General features: G+C 42.0%; 1 protein-coding gene across 1 annotated transcript in view; it reads right to left on the bottom strand.

Moving 5' to 3' along the window:
* Positions 1-17,454, bottom strand: part of LOC145418266 (uncharacterized) — a 481,506-nt gene that overhangs the window by 195,312 nt on the left and 268,740 nt on the right. The window contains exon 7 of the mRNA XM_080286710.1: positions 7,214-7,285. Coding sequence (XP_080142836.1) covers positions 7,214-7,285 — 72 coding nt within the window. The remainder of the gene's footprint in view (positions 1-7,213; positions 7,286-17,454) is intronic.

Raw genomic sequence — 17,454 nt, 5'->3', positions numbered from 1 at the left:
GTGAATAAATTATGGAAAAAAAGTTTTTTTATTTATCTATTTTCTTTTTATAACCCCTCCCTTTCAAAAATCCTGCTCACGGCCCTGCCTCTAACTATCGCCCAGTTGCTTTAACATCTTGTGCTTCAGAAGTTTTTCTGCATCGGTAGAGAGACGACCTGCAATCCTAGTGGACCCAGGTTTGAATACCGGCTGGGGCAGGAACAGTTTAAGGATTTTAATTTCACCCCAAAAAAAAGCAGACTTTTCTGATCTGCCAGAAGACCCGCCGACATATCGTAAAATATTCCCGCTAATACCAGTACACCAGTCCTGTAAGAGACAGCCATACCATGTACTCAGTATGGCAGGTGTGTGTTAACGCCGAAGCGGTGACATGTGGAGGTGTAGGAGGACTACTTGGCCTTGGGATAGGCCACTGCCCACGAAAAATATACAGTATATATATATATATATATATATATATAGATATATATATATATATATATATATATATATATATATATATATATAAATATTATATAGATAGCTAGATAGATAGATAGATAATAGATAGATAGATAGATAGACAGATAGACAGATATACAGTAGATCGGTACAAGAAGAAGGGTGATGTCCTGGAAAGAGGAAATTATAGAGGCATAAAACTTTCAGACCAGGTAATGAAGGTATTGGGGATAGTTCAACAAGGTTTGATTAGTGAAAGAGCGAATATGGATGAGATGCAGTCTGAGTTAATGCTAGACAGAGTGACCAATGATGCCATATTCATATGTTTGACAGCTTCAGGAAAAATATTTAGGAAAGAAAAGGGATCTGTTCTTTGTTTTTGTTGATTTAGAGATGGTCTTTGACAGAGTCCCTAGGGAGGAGGGTGGTGAAATGAGCAATGGTAGAGCTTGGGATCACGGAGTGGCAGTTTGGAGTGTTTATGGCTGTGTAAGTGGTGCTTGCACCCAGTTGAGAGTGAATGGAAATTTCAGTGATGAGTTTTCCGTGAATATTGGTGTACATCGTGAGTCGATCTTGGGCCACTCACTTTTTGTCATGGTGCTTGAGGCCCTCTCACGTGACTTCAGAAATGGATTCATGTGGGAAATGTTGTATGCTGATGATTTGGTGTTGACTGCAGAGAATGAAAAAGAGCCAGAGGAAAGATTTGAGAAGTGGAGAGATGATGTGGGGCATAGGGGTCTAAGAGTAAATGCAAATGGAGCAAGGGTGATAGTATCTGGGGTTGGTTGCAGTACCGTCAAAGAAGAGGGAGAGTGACCCTGGTTGGTTTGTCGCAGGGGAGTGGTAAGTGATTCCATCCTGTGCAGTGTTTGTACTGAGTGGGTGCCTAGGAGATATAGTGGTATTGGAGGTGGACTGCATAATATTACTTTCATGTGTGCGATGCATCCGGGTGAACATGTGGGGATTGTCAGGTGTGATAGGACTGATCCTGCTGGTGACTCTCTTGGGTGAGTGGATGAGTTTTGTTACTCGGGAGACATGTGTGCTGGAGGTGGGGTTGGAGCTAGCTATGTGGCTGGAATGAGACGTAGTTAGAGGAAGTTTAGGAAATTGTTGCCTCTCCTGAAACTGGGGTGGGTGGGGGGGGGATCTCCCTCCATGCAGATGGTTCTTTGTTTGCGACATGAATTAGGAGTGTAATGCTCAATGGTAGTGAGACCTGGCCAGTAAAGGATGAAAATATTCGCAGACCCAGACTTACAGAAATGACAATGATTAAGTGGATGTGCAGTGCGTCCTTGAACACGAGACCGGAAGGGCTAGGTTTACAATGAAAGAGTTAAGAGGAAGATTGGGACTGGAGTGTATTGGTATTGTGATAAGGAGGGGTAGCTTGAGATGGTTTGGGCATGTGGAGAGGTTGGAGGATGACAACTGCTTGTAGAAAGTGAGAAGTGTGAATGTTGGGGGTAGGGTTGCACGATGCAGACCGAAAAGATCTGGGATATAGGTCATAGAGTGTGACCTCAGGGATAAGGGACTGAATAGTGAAGCTGCCAGAGATCATGGAGAAACCCCATTAGATAACCAAGGCAGACCCATGCAAGCATGAAACCATTATAAACGGAATGGTTATTGTTTTTTTTTTTTCATGTACAATGAATAGGCTTGAATACTGTTTCAACTTAGTAGGGCCAGACTAGATAGGTGCGACCAGACTAGAAGGGACTACTAGCACCATTCAGAGAAAGCGACTTCCCTGTGTCTCATGAAACCTTGTTTAGCCAGATCCCCTGCCGGAAAAACTGCTAGGTTTAGGGGGTAGGGAGGAGGAGGATGCAGAGGAGGATGGCAAGGCTACATTATCCCCTAAGGCCCTACTGAGCCACAACCCCAGTCGGAAAAAGGGTGAGATGGCCTTTCGAGAGTAGGGATGAGGACACAGAAGGTCGGCCAGACGAACTCATCCCCCTCCCCACCCCACCTGAGGCCATGTCAACCCTCTCACGGTTTTCATACGCATTTGACGAGTATAATCTACTTACCCCCCCTCACAATTACCATACTCATTTAGACACGTGTGAACCACAGGATGAAAAAACACAAGAAAGAAAAGGTGAATGATCTGCTTTCATATGCCTCTAAGGCTCGTATGTCTCGGAGTGGTGTGCCTAACTGTAAACGTGTGTCTTGCTGGTCCAAGTTGCAAGTGACAAACTTTTACTATTTGTGGCTAATATATTACAATAAATCTCGCTTTGACTGGGACCAGAAAAAAGGACTATAGCAAATTTTCTTGTGCTCTTTACACTTAACTGCTCAAAGACTGCATAATATATGTTTATATTAATTTGGTGTCAAACAGAAGAGGGATGGTATTTTACTTCCTCAAAAAGTTCCAATTTCTTCGTGAATGAAACACAATATGGTATTTGCACGCTTATTTCTAAATAAATTTATAACTTTACAAACTTACAGCCCAGAACTAAAGAAAGCTACACCTTTTGGCTTTCCAACGCAACAAAAGAATAATCGGCATCTGTATTAGGTCCCGTTCTGTGATGAAAAGTGTAAACTGTACTTTCAGTGCGGAGGAAGATAGGCTATATCTGGCTGGGCTGAAACCGGGAGGGGGAGTGGAGCGCGCGGGCAAGGTTTCCTGGTAAGGTTAAGTTACAGTCCCATTCGGAAAAAATGGAAATGGCTTTTCGAGAGGAGGGACGAAGAAGGCGCAGAGGAGGGTGGCTAGACCACCTCATGCCCCACCTCTCCTGGGACTCTCTGAAGCCGAGGCCTTAGTTAAAAAAGGTGGGGGCAATTCTTCAAGGGTTGAGCAAACATGAGTGCTGCTTCGACTGAGTGGGGACCATACTTGAAGGCCCCATTTGTGCCAGTCAGACTAAAAGCTCTCCCCAGCATCTAGCGGGGCAGGGGGTAAGACAGCCCAACAGCCCATCTCAGTCTGGTCTCAAGCCAAAATAAGCAGGGGGGGGGTAGACGTCAGGAATGCTATTTGTCCGTGAAATTGGCCAAAACCGAAAGAAAATGGTAAATCAAACCAAAAGAGAACTGGTTTTTCATGTACGATAGTCTATCTATCTATTTATCTATTGCCAGACGCCTCAATCCCGTTTGGGGTGGCCACAAACAAATCGCCTCCAAGTCGCCCTGTCCCCCGCCATTTCACTACCCTGCTCCCAACTCACACCCCCCTCTCTCATATACCTCTCCACCCCATCCCTCCATCTCATCCTCGGCCTCCCCCTCCCTCTTCCCCCCTCCACCTCACTCACATACACTCTCTTCGTCAGTCTTTCACCCTTCATCCTCTCCACATGGCCAAACCACCTCAGTGTGTTCCTCATAACGCTTCCTATCACATCCACATCTACACCACAACGCTCCTTTATATCCTCATTCGTCAGCATGTCTCTCCACGTGACTCCACAGGCTCCTCTTAAATAACTCATTTCCACTGCTCTCACTCTTGACTTGTGTCCTTCCAACAATGTCCAAGCTTCACTTCCGTACGTTAGAGTTGGTATGACAATACTGTCATGTAGTAACTTTTTCACTTCCATGCTCACTTCCCTGTTTCTTATCACTGCTTTCAAAGAACCAGCAACCTTTCTTCCCTGCTGTACCCTTTCAAGCACTTCACCCTCCAAACCTCCATCCTTACTCATCACACTACCCAAGTACTTAAACGTACTCACATTTTCCAATTCCTCACCATCCAACCTCGCTGTACATTCACTAACTTCACCTCTCTCAAAGACCATCACTTTACTCTTCCCTACATTCACCTTTAGATTCCCTTACACACTCTCTCAAACTCATCCACCAAGCCTTGCAGCTCCCCTTCGTCTTCACTCAACAACACAGTATCATCCGCAAACAACAGTACAGGGAGTTTCCAAACACTATCCTCTCTCACCAGGGCCACTCCAACATCCACTACCCTACCTTGTACCTCTTTTATTACCCCATCCATGTACAGATTGAACATCCATGGAGACATGACACATCCCTGTTTCAAACCAACTTTCAAAGAGAAAAATTCACTTAGTTCACCATCCACACGCACTGCAGCCTTCGCACCATCGTACATACTCTTCACAGCATTCAACAACTTCCAATCTACTCCATATATTCTTAACACTTTCCACAATCCTTGTCTATCCACCCTGTCGTATGCTTTCTCCAGATTCATGAAAGCCGCATACAACTTCTTTCCCTTCTCTAGAAACTTTTCTACTAAAGATCTAAGAATGAATATCTGATCTACACAACCTCTTCCCTTCCTAAAGCCTCCCTGTTCTTCTCCAACTAATTTCTCTGTACTTTCTCTAACTCTGTCTATAAGTATCCTACCATACACTTTTCCTAGTATACTAAGAAGACAAATGCCCCTATGATTACCACACACTTCTTTTTCCCCTTTTCCTTTGTACAAGGGAATAATTATACCTGACTTCCAATCCTCCGGGACTCTACCTTCCTCCCAGGCCAATCTGCACATCTTCCACATCCATTCTACTACTATCTCTCCCCCATGCTTCAGGATTTCACCACACACTCCATCAATTCCTGGGGCTTTCCCCGATTTAACTTTCTTCATTGCTTCCACAACTTCTATCCTACTGATTTCTTCCTGTCTTCTCACCTCCCTCCTTCTCCCAGCCATTCCCCAGCCACTTATACTCGCATTACTTCCATCCTCTACGTTCAACAATTTCTTAAAGTGTTCTCTCCATCTGTTCACTTTTTCTCCCTTCTCCACTAGTAATCTACCATTTTTATCTTTCACTCCCCTGCCAACTTCACTTCCACCCTGTCTTACTCTCTTCACTTCTCTCCAGAACATTTTCTTACAGTCCCTCCACTTTACACTCAAATTCCTTCCAAATTCCTCATCCACTCTCTTCTTACTCTCTCTTACTAATCTTTTCACCTCTTTCTTTCCACATATAACTCTCTCTTCCGCCTCTCAACTTCTTCCACGTCCCTATTTCTCATCCATTCATTGTATGCTTTCTTCTTTTGTGCCACAGCCTGTTTCACCTCTTCAGTCCACCACGCTGTTCCTTGCACCCCCCTCCGCCTTCTCTTCCTTCCACACACCACATCACATGCTGCACATATTTCTTCTGTAAATATCTTACACACACCTTCCACGTCTCCCATCTGCTCCAATTCATATTTGCCCAATCGTTCCTCCACTTCTTTCTTATACTCTGCCTTTTTCTCATCCTCTTGTAACCTTTCCACTCCCCTTGCAACTACTCCTTCCTCTCGTCTTTCCCTTCTTTTATTCCTCCATCTTACTTGCACTATCTGTACGATAGTGCTGACTATATAATATTTGGATATTATTATTGTAATAAGCAACCACTGCAGTGATGTCCTTAATTTCTGGTATGACAATGGCATTCATGTTCAGAAAAACCACTCGTAGGGAAGACGATGAAATAAAGTAGTGGGAATGGAATGAAACTGTAACTAAGTGGTAGGGATGCGGTAAGAGAAGGGGGGCGACGGGAGGGGGTGTGATGGAGGAGGAGGAATGCAAGGAAGGAATGATGGAAGCAGATTGTAAGAGAGGGGAGAGACAGACCAAGAGTGAATAGGGAGGGAATTTAAAGCAGTTATATTAGGTGGTAGGTAGTGGCGACCATCGGTCACTCACTAGATGTAGTGCTGCCTACTTTTTCTTTCACCATTATACCGGTAATTCTTTTTTCCGTGTCTGCCCTCCTCTCTCCCTCTTTCTACTATCTTTCTTGTCACTTCTTATTACTCTTCTCTCCCTTTCAGGTAGCTTTAATTGACAAGGTAATGGTTTAATGTGAGCCAGGAAACCTTTCATAACGGTGGATGGTAACCATATAACGAAACCATACGTTTTCCCTAGATGTCAACAAATGGGTTGGCGAAGGGTTATTGTTCCTCCCAGTAAAACTGGTAATTCAAAGTCACACGTCCACCCCTTACGGGATTATGGCGTCTGGCCATAAAGATATAGATATTAGCTACTCATGCTATGTAATTTAAATGTTAAATGTTAACGAGTACTGTCTCTTCACCGCCACAGTGAAGTCTAATTTCTGATACTGAATGTGTTTACGAATAACCGAGCATATAGTCAACAAGGTAAAGCAAAGCTCATTGAACACCTTTAATTTGAAAAGTTTCCGTACCCTACATGTACCTATAAATATACAGTTTTCATCATTAATGACAAACATGGATGATGGCAAAGCGTGACTGCTGAAATGAAGAGTGAGTGCAGGGGCTTAGAAAGACAAGGCCGTACGATACCAAATCATGCAATGCATTTATGTTTTCGTTGTGCACGAATGACGTCGTAATCAGTATTTTGTTATTTCATCTCTAGTGCAGAGAATAGTCATTAATGTTTTACGTATCATTCGCTGGCAACATCACTGTAAATATCCTTAAATCCTACTCCCAGCTCGAATCATGCACAAAAATTGTTTGTTTTTTGTAACATGGTCATCCCACCTGCGGCAAGTTAGTCTTATCTCTGGACATATAGCGCAAGTATTAGCAACGCATATCATACAAAACAACTCTTGATCATACAGTGATGACAGAGGAAATGACTCGTGGCAAGCAGGGTGATAGGGAGGTACTTCTACAACCGATTACACATACTTGCATACATTCAGAGACAAACCCAGTCTTACATACATGCATACATATATACCCACCACATCTGTATAATACTTACACTCGTCCCAGGTGTGTGAGGTTGGAGAAGACTCCTGCAGGAAGCGAAGTTATTCCATTGTACTGCAAGTGACTGGGGAGAGGAAGGAAAACATATACAACAATTGTTACGATTATATATTGTTGCAATGGTCTTCTATTCTGTATCTGTTTTGGTTGCCATGTAACTGAGGATGATTGAGAGAGAGAGAGAGAGAGAGAGAGAGAGAGAGAGAGAGAGAGAGAGAGAGAGAGAGAGAGAGAGAGAGAGAGAGAGAGAGAGAGAGAGAGAGAGAGAGAGAGAGAGATCAGTCTTGAAAAGGGGAACATTAAAAAACTCAAAGTATACCCATAGTCAGTTATGTGTTAACACGACTGTGGTTCGGAACTAATGAAACGTGATTCACGTCCCTCCAAAACGACTTGAATAGCCTATTCCTGTTTAGATAAGCATGATCCCATTAGGTTCCCACACGTTTCGGGAGAGTGCAAAAGGATAATTGACCTCATCTGTATATAAAACTACAAGATATGAAGCCTTCCAACTCACTCGAATATCATGTTTTAGCTTTGCAACATTCCACTGGTTTCTGTTTGTTGGCAGTGTAAAGGAATTATTGGCGGGAACTATGCAAATGATACCCTTGGAATTAGCATTGTGAATCAAACAAATAACCGTTCTGATTAAAGAATGTGTTCTTTACTGCTTTTTTGTCAGTAATTTACCATGAATTTCTGATGTATTTGTTCTCAACTAAAGGGAAATTTAGAATTTTATTCTCTCTCTCTCTCTCTCTCTCTCTCTCTCTCTCTCTCTCTCTCTCTCTCTCTCTATATATATATATATATATATATATATATATATATATATATATATATATATATATATACAGAAAGAGAGAGAGAGAGAGAGAGAGAGAGAGAGAGAGAGAGACCAGAAGCAGCAGCCATTACAAATCCACTGCTGAACAAAAGCCTCCCCCAACCTTATCCACGAATTCCTTGACTGAGCCAATCTTTGCCACGTTTTCCCTCCAAATTTCTCTATCTCATCTCTCCACCTCCTGTCTGGCCCTTTTCTGCTAAGCTTACAATCTCTTGTGTCCAGTCAGCCAGCCTCTTTCTCCATCGGTTATCCCTTATTCTTGCTACACGGCCTGCCCACCTCCATTTCTGTTCTTCTATAACTTCTATAATATTTTTGACTTTAGTCTGCTCTCTCAACCCACGTTGATCTTTTCCTGTCTCTTAAAGATATTCCCAACATTGCATTTTCATTGCTCTCTGAGACCGGATTAATTTATATTCCATCGATTTTGTCAGTTTCCAGGTCTCACAACCATTCGTCATAGCTGGAATTAATACATTCGTTCTACACTTTTCGTTTCAAACAAACTGGCAAGCTACTTTTCATAATGTCTCTATGTTTTCCAAAGCTTTCCATCCAATTGTAATGCGTCTTTTTATTTCGCTAAGATTATCTTTCGTTAATTTCAGTATTTGTCCCAAGGACAGTAATTGTACTCCTCGACTTCTTCAAGAATTTCTTCGTTTATGCTGATGGAGCTCTTTGATGTTTGTGGATAAAACATTTAGTTTTACTCCAGTTCATCTTTAGCCCTACTTTGAGACTATCTCTGTCCAGGTCATTTAACATTTCTTGCAATGTCTCTGCTGTTTCTGAGATTAGGACAATGTCATCTGCAAAACTTAAATGATTTGGCTTTTCTCCATCTATGTTCACTCCATTGTTCTCCCAGTCTAGGTTCCTGTAAATAATGTTTGTGAAATTGTGTCTCCCTGACCCATGCCCTTCTCAATCTTATTTTTTTTTTCTGAGTCCTTATGTAACTTAACCGTAGCAGTTCCCTCTTTATATATGTTTTCGAGCAGTTTTACAATGTTCTCAGTCACTCCTTGTTCTCGCAATGAATTTATAATTGCTATGTGCTCCACTGAGTCAAAAGCCTTTTCGTAATCAACAAAACCTAAGCACAGTGGTTTATTATATTCCGTAGTTTTCTCAGCTGACTCATTGTGTGTACTGTACATGATCAGTAGTCGAGTATCCGCTTCGGCATCCTGCCTGTTCACGAGGTTGGTTTTCTTCCAAATTGTTGTTATTCTGTTCGTAAGGACTTTAGTGAAGAGTCTGTAAATGACTGATAAAAATCATTCATATATATATATATATATATATATATATATATATATATATATATATATATATATATATATATATATATATGTGTGTGTGTGTGTGTGTGTGTGTGTGTGTGTGTGTGTGTGTGTGTGTTTGTGTGTGTGTGTGTGTGTGTCTGTGTCTGTGTGTCTGTGTGTACCAACACAGCTCGAATCATGAACGCAGAAATGAATATCGAAGTGTAATGGATAAATTATCACTGAAAAAAGGTGTTTATAAATCTTCCAGGTCAAAAAGAATACGGCACGAAGTCAAGAAAAATGTGCAGCTTAGCATTTGGTCATCCTTTTGTTATTTGAAGCACAACCTGTGCTGGACTGATTCGCTCTTCTGACTCTGAGGACATTTTTTTTTATCACCTATTCAAGAAAAGATGGCGGTGAGTTCCGGAAACTTGTCCCTTTTAAAGTACGTTTAGTAATAAGGAATCCAAAATCAGGATGCACTAATTTCCAGATACCTGAGCATACTGTGTTCAAAAGCCTGGGTGTCTTGGGCGGTGGGAGGGACAGACTGAAGTAGAATGTTCCAAAACTGACAGCATGTGTCCATGACTGAGAGTACCGTTTGACTCTTTAATTATAGATTTGGATAAAAGTGGTGTGAGAGTGTACATCGATGTGGGTGTTAAACGAGTGAGAAGGCGGCACAGATTGATGCGTATCGACCACAGTTATGTCATAAGGGCAAACGAATAATTTTTCATGAACCCAGTCTTCTCGCTGAATATGTCCCAAACGCTCAGTGTTATGTCCAAGTCCCCAATTGTACTACTGGGTGAACATGGACAACGGGGAAACAAACTCCGTTCAACAGTTTGACTAGCCCGAGAATCTGGCTCAGGTTCTTCCACTTGCGAGTTGGACATGAGGAAAAATGACAAGAAGTATTCTGATGAGGAAGTGGGGAAAAAGAATTCTGAGAGGGAAAAGTGTTATAAAAGAGGGGAAAACACTGTGAAGGAGGAAGGGTACTTTGAAGGGGGAAAAAGTACTCGAAGAGGAGAAAAATGCAGTGAGGTGAAAAATATTTAAAAGGAGAATCTTCCGCAAGGAGGAAAGTACTCTGAACGGGAAAATAGTGTTTTGATTTGGAAAGAAAAAAATGTAAGATGAGAAGAAATGTACTCTGAAGGAGAAAAATACTCTGCAGGGCAGTCAGTGCTCTGACTCAGAACAAACTACTATGACTGGGGACAACATATCGTAAATAGTGAAAAATACACTCAGTCAAAATATTATCTTCACATCTATCTCTCTTACATTTTGATGTCGTGAACAAAAGATATGAAATTATTCCCCTTAAACTATTCATAGTTGTATATGGCCAGTAATTTAATCAGTAACATGTGAAGAAAGAACTTTATGCAACATATGAAGTAAACAGTTCATTCAGAAATATTCGCCTGCGGAAAAAAAACGCGATAAGCAATAGCACTCACTGTGAGACTATCGTTCACCAATGTAACTCTATCTATCTATGTATACAGATAGACAGATAGAGAAATAGATACGCACCATACAGTGTTCTCGCAATAAAAGAAAGAAAAAAGGAGTATGCATAGGGGTAAAATACACTGTAGGCTACAGGGAAAAGTACCGTGAACTAAGAAAAGTACTCTAAATGTGGAATTTGCTAAGAATGGGGAAAAGTAATCTGAATACGAAAAAGTACCATAAATGAGGGAAAAGTGCTGTGAACAGGAAAATAACTCTGTATGGCAAAAAAGTGCTCTGAAGGAAGATAGTGGACCCTACAGGTACAGTGGAAAAAAATCCATGAAGAGAAAAAAATGAATAGGGAAGTACTCTAAAAGGGGAAAGTTCTCTGAATGATGAAAAAAAATACCCTAATGAAAGAATATACAATATGAATAAGACAAGTGCTCTGATAATGAAAAAAAAAAATCTACAGTACAGAAAAAAATACTGGGTAGCGAAAGAGGGCGAGAAATTCTGAAGTATGGAGGACAGCGACGTGGCTGGGTGTTCCTTGCAATCATGTTCTCTATTGTGCTCAGAGCTGACTACCGGGAATAGAAATAGAAATGCTGTAGTTAAGGCTGGGAGTGGGTAGAGGCATGGGGAGTACTGGGCTTAGGGGATTTTGTGGGAGATACATGAGGATGAAAGGAGGAAAGGAAGCTAAGGTAGGGAAGGTTCAGATGGAACAGAAATGAAGATGGGGAAGGATAAATGGGGAAAAAAAGGGGGGAGAAGTAGATATAGTTAAGAGTGAAATGTTAAGATAACTGGCGAGGAAAACAGAGGGGCGTGATAACTGGAGTTAAAATGATGAGGTGGACTGGAGGACGTATGTGTGGAGGAGTGCGGTACGGAGAGAGGAAGTTGGGGGAAGATGAAGTGCACTGGGAAGGCGGAAGGAGAAGTGAGAAGAAGCTGCAAGAAAGGGCTGTGGATGAGATAAACGAAAAGGGAATATAGGGGGAGAGAGGGAATGGAGGTGGAATAGGGGTAAATGGAGAGGGAAGGGGAAGGACAGGTAAAGATGTAGTGTTGTCTGGAGTTGGGAAGAGGGTAGGAGAACAAGGTGGCAAATAAAATGGAGAGAAAAGAGCTAGGATTTCTTGACATAAAATCCTGCCACTTCCAGAAAGGTAAACTCATTAGAGTCTGGACCGCCTCAAGAGATTCCAGTATTTACCAGAATTCACCAGTGTAGCTGAAAGAACTAGCAGAGTCGGGGATGGATGTGAAAAAAAAAAATCGAAGGTGGGCATAAGAATATACATTCACTCATATTCACTCATATATATATATATATATATATATATATATATATATATATATATATATATATATATATATATATGGAGCCTCTGTGGTAGAGTGTGCGTTTTGTACACGGATGGACCAGGGTTCGCGCCCCGCCAGGGTAATAAACTTTGGGAGTGTTCACCCGGCCACGTACTTCATTGGTGGACACAAGGGGTGCTGTGGTTGAACCAGTGTCGCTTACTGTAAAGTATGCTTGTACCCAGTTGGCTTGTGAGGGCCGATTACACTTGGTTCACAGACTACACACACATCCAAAGTCACTCCAACACTACAATTACACATACAAGCACTTCTCACCCTACATACAATCTCTACCAGACAGCCTAAGCCACTTGGGAGAGATACATTGGCTGTATCGTCCCGACTTCGGTCGGGATAGGCCGGTCCTGTAGTGGATACTCAAACGGCTGATGATGATGATAATATATATATATATATATATATATATATATATATATATATATATATATATATATATATATATATATATATATATATATATATATATATATATATACACACACCAGGTGCTGCCCAATAGTTCCAGTAATTTGAATATTGTAGGAAAATAAGTAGCCTTACCTCCTTGTTCTCACTGTCGTCTTAGAAGTAGTCCCCTTGGGCATGTATGCAGTGGTCCCAGCATTTTTTTTTCCATGAGTCCATGCATCCCTGGAAGGCTTCAGGGGTGATGGTCTTGAGCACCTCCTGCGATTCTGTCTGGATCTTCTCAATCGAGTCCAATCGACGCCCTTTCAGTTGTAATTTCAGCTTGGGAAACAGGAATAAGTCGCAGCGCGTAAGGTCATACGAATAGGGTGGGTGGGGAATGCCTGCAGTGTTAGTAGAATTGCCGGACAATTGATGTGGGGGGGGGGGCCTTGTCATGATGCAGGACTCAGTCCTTGTTCTTCCACTGTTCTGGACGTTTGCAGCAGATGTTCTCCCTCAGACGCTGCAAAACTTCACAGTAAACTTTCCGCTGACGGATTGACCGGGTTGGATGAATTCCTTGTGAACAATCCCTTGTATATCAAAGAAAACGATCAACACTGACTTGACACTGCTGTGCCATTGTTCCGACACTGCAAAACCGCCAAACCACCTATGCACCATGTTACAATAGTAAGCGCAGCTCAACAACACGTCTTCTCACAGACATGGGCGGGGCCACACTGACACACAAGGGGTGCTGCTGACTCCTCCTTGCGACAAAAGGCAAAACTGCAAACGGTTGGCTCCCACTGTTCAAATTACTGGAAGTTTTGGGTAGCACCTCGTGTGTGTGTGTGTGTGTGTGTGTGTGTGTGTGTGTGTGTGTGTGTGTGTGTGTGTGTGTCTAAATATATATATATATATATATATATATATATATATATATATATATATATATATATATATATATATATATATATATATATCATCATCCGGACCTCCTTTCCCACCCTTGGGCAGGGTGAGGAGTAGCAACGTCCAGAGAGCCTAAGTCTGCCCAATTCAATGGACCACGCTCCCATTCATTCATCATTTAAGCCCAAGGAATCCTGGCTCCATCAGATAGGCTAAAAAAATTTTAACCACGATCTATACCTTCATATATACCTATCTGATAACATCATTCTGAACGCTGCCACGTTAAAAAGGGGTGCCAAATCCCTGGTTATGCGCTTCTCAACACAAAATTCATCCAGTCAGCCCAGTCTCTTGTCAGTCCCTTAGCCTCACCAACATCCATACCCCTCTACTTCGCACACTCATCCACCATATCCCTCTACCTTCTTCTTGGCCTACCTCGCCTCCTCCCTCCTTCAAATTCTCTCAGATATACCATTTGCCCCACTCTACTGTCATCCATTCTCTCCACATGACCATACCATCTCAGTACACTCTCTTCGATTCTGGTGTTCATAGCCTTCCTCACTCCGCATCTTTCACGAATCACATTATTCCGTATTCTATCCACTCTCTGTACTTCACATCCATTCCTCAGCAGTCCCATCTCTACTGCTCTCACTCTTGACTTCTCATTCTCATGCCGCACCACAGTCTCATGTCCATATGTCAAAGTTGGCACTAACACTCCTTTATGTAAGCCTCGCGAGGCTGCGACACTCAAGCCTCTTTTTTTTTTTTTTTTATCAGGGCCTTTATAGCACCAACTACTTTCCATCCTTGTGTCACTCTACTTTTCACTCCTCTTCTATCACTGTATCAAGGTATTTGAACTCTCTTACCAATTCCAGTCTCTCTCCATTCACTGTAACATCACCTTCTCTCTCAGTAACCATCACTTTACCTTTTTCTACATTTACTCTCAAAGCACGACGCTCACAGACATCTACAAAACTCTGCACTAGTCTGCCAAGCTCTTGTGTGGTATTTGCAAGCAGCACTGCATCGCCAGCATACAACAAATTTGAGATACTCCCTCCACCACCATTCATTACCAACGCCATCCCTCTCTCCATTACTCGTGTTTTACTTCTCCCGTCACCCCATCTACATATATATTGACAAGGTGACCAGAGTCCCTCTTTTAGGCAAGACAATACCGCTTTTTTACGTCTATCACGTTCTTTAAATGGTGTCTAAAATATTCCGCTTTTTGAGCAAATCATCTTAAATGTCCCGCCTTCAGAAAATCACTGTTTCATGAGACAAAACATGACCTTTTAAAAAATTTTGCTGAGTTAGTAAAATTATGCATAATCCAGACCAAAAGAAATACCAAATTACAATAAAATATGTCATACTCACTAACTGGTAACTTTGGTCTGCCCATTCGCTATACCGCACGGTATGTTCGGAGTTCGTTTGAGACGTTATTGTTTAATCAACAGCCTCAGGGCGAGGTGCCGCGCAAGAGCAGTCGCTGTCACTCGCGTAACGGCATAGTATACTGTATACAGTATATTGTAACACTGAACAACTATAGAGACATGACACAACCTTATCGCACTCCCATATTGATCGTAAACCAATCACTTAGATGCCCATTTCCCCTTTACACATGTCTCACTACCATCATAAAAAACTCTTGACGGCACCTAGCAGCTCACGGTCTATATAAGGTATATATATATATATATATATCATCATCAGCCGTTTGAGTATCCACTGCAGGACCGGCCTATCCCGACCGAAGTCGGGACGATACAGCCAATGTATCTTTACCAAGTGGCTTAGGCTGTCTAGTAGAGATTGTATGTAGGGTGAGAAGTGCTTGTAAGTGTAATTGTAGTGGCTTTGGATGTGTGTGTAGTCTGTGAACCAAGTGTAATCGACCCGCGCAAGCCGATTGGGTGCAAGCATACTTTATAGTAAGCGACACTGGGTCAACCACAGCACCCCTTGTGTCCGCCAATGCAGTACGTGGCCGGGTGAACACTCACAAAGTTTATTACCCTGGCGGGGCGCGAACCCTGGTTCACCCGTGTACGAAACGCACACTCTACCACTGTACCACAGAGGCTCATATATATATATATATATATATATATATATATATATATATATATATATATATATATATGAGCAAATGGAGAGAGCTCTTTAATGAATTGTTGAACATAGAGAATGAAAGTAATGCAAAGTGGCTGGGGAATGGCTGGGAGGAGGGATGTGAGAGAGAGGAAGAAATCAGTAGGATGGAAGTTGTGGAAGCAATGAAGACACTTTAAATGAGGAAAGCCCCAGGAATTGATGGAGTGTGTGGTGAAATGCTGAGGAATGGAGGAGAGGTAGTAACAGAAGGATGTGGAAGATGTGCAGATTGGCCTGGGAGGAGGGTAGAGTCCCGGAGATTTGGAAGTCAGGTATAATTGTTCCCCTGTACAAAGGAAAGGGGGAAAAAGAAGTGTGTGGTATTCATAGGGGCATTTGCCTTCTTAGTGTACTAGGAATAGTATATGGTAGGATACTTATTGACAGGGAAATAACAAAGGAATGAGTTGGAGAAGAACAGGGAGGTTTTAGGAAGGAAAGAGGTTGTGTAGATCAGATAATCATTCTTAAATCTTTATTGGAAAAGTTTCTAGAGAAGGAAAACAAGTTGTATGCAGCCTTCATGGATCTGAAGAAAGCATATGACAGGGTGGATAAACAAGGAATATGGAAAGTATTAAGAATATATGGAGTACATGGGAAGTTGTTGAATGGTGTGAGGAGTATGTATGAGGATGCTAAGGCTGCAGTGCGTGTGGATGGTGAACTGCGTAAATTTTTCTATCTGAAGGTTGGATTGAAACAAGGATGTGTCATGTCTCCATGGTTGTTCAGTCTGTATATGGATGGGCTTATAAAAGAGATATAAGGTAGGGCAGTGGATGTTGGAGTGGCCCTAGTAAGAGAGGGCAGTGTTCGGAAACTCCCTGTATTGTTGTTTGGAGATGATACTGTGTTGTTCAGTGAAGACGAAGGGGAAATCCAAGGCTTGGTGGATGAGTTTGGGAGAGTGTGTAAGAAACGGAATCTAAAGGTGAATATAGGGAAAAGTAATGTTATGGTCTTCGAGAAAAGTGAAGTCAGTGAATGTACAGTGAGATTGGATGGGGAAGAAGTGGAGAATGTAAGTGCATTTAAGTACTTCGGTAGTGTGATGAGTAAGGATGGAAGTTTAGAGGATTAAGTGTTTGAAATGGTGCAGCAGGGAAGAAAGTTTGCTGGTTTCTTGAATGCAGTGATAAGAAATAGCTACTACACGACAGTATTGTGATACCAACTCTAACGTATGGAAGTGAAGCTTGGACCTTGTTGGAGGGACAGAAGTCAAGAGTGAGAGCAGTGGAAATGAGTTATTTGAGAGAAGCATGTGGAGTCACATGGAGAGATAGACTGACAAATGAGGAAGTGATGAAATCTTGTGGTGTGGATGTGGATGTGATAGGAAGCGTTAGGAGAAACACATTCAGGTGGTTTGGCCATGTGGAGAGGATGGAGAATGAGAAACTGACAAGGAGAGTATATGTGAGTGAAGTAGAGGGGGGAAGAGGGAGGGGGAGGCCAAGGATGAGATGGAGGAATGGAGTAGAAACGTATATGAGAGGGGGGGGGGTGAGCTGAGACCAGGGCAGTGAAATGGCGGGGGACAGAGTGACATGGAGGCGATTGGTTTGTGGCCACCCCTTATGGGATTAAGGCGTCTGGCAAAATATATATATATATATATATATATATATATATATATATATATATATATATATATATATATAAGTAAAACGAGGATTTTCAACTACATCTCTTTGCAATTAGGCTACTACTTTG

The sequence above is a fragment of the Coenobita brevimanus genome, chromosome 113 (genome assembly GCF_032717465.1).
Source record: "Coenobita brevimanus isolate Jiangsu-jjx chromosome 113, ASM3271746v2, whole genome shotgun sequence".
In the NCBI taxonomy this organism is placed as follows: Eukaryota; Metazoa; Arthropoda; class Malacostraca; order Decapoda; family Coenobitidae; genus Coenobita; species Coenobita brevimanus.
Note: the sequence above shows the minus strand (reverse complement) of the source record. Positions and strands in the feature narration are given on the sequence as shown.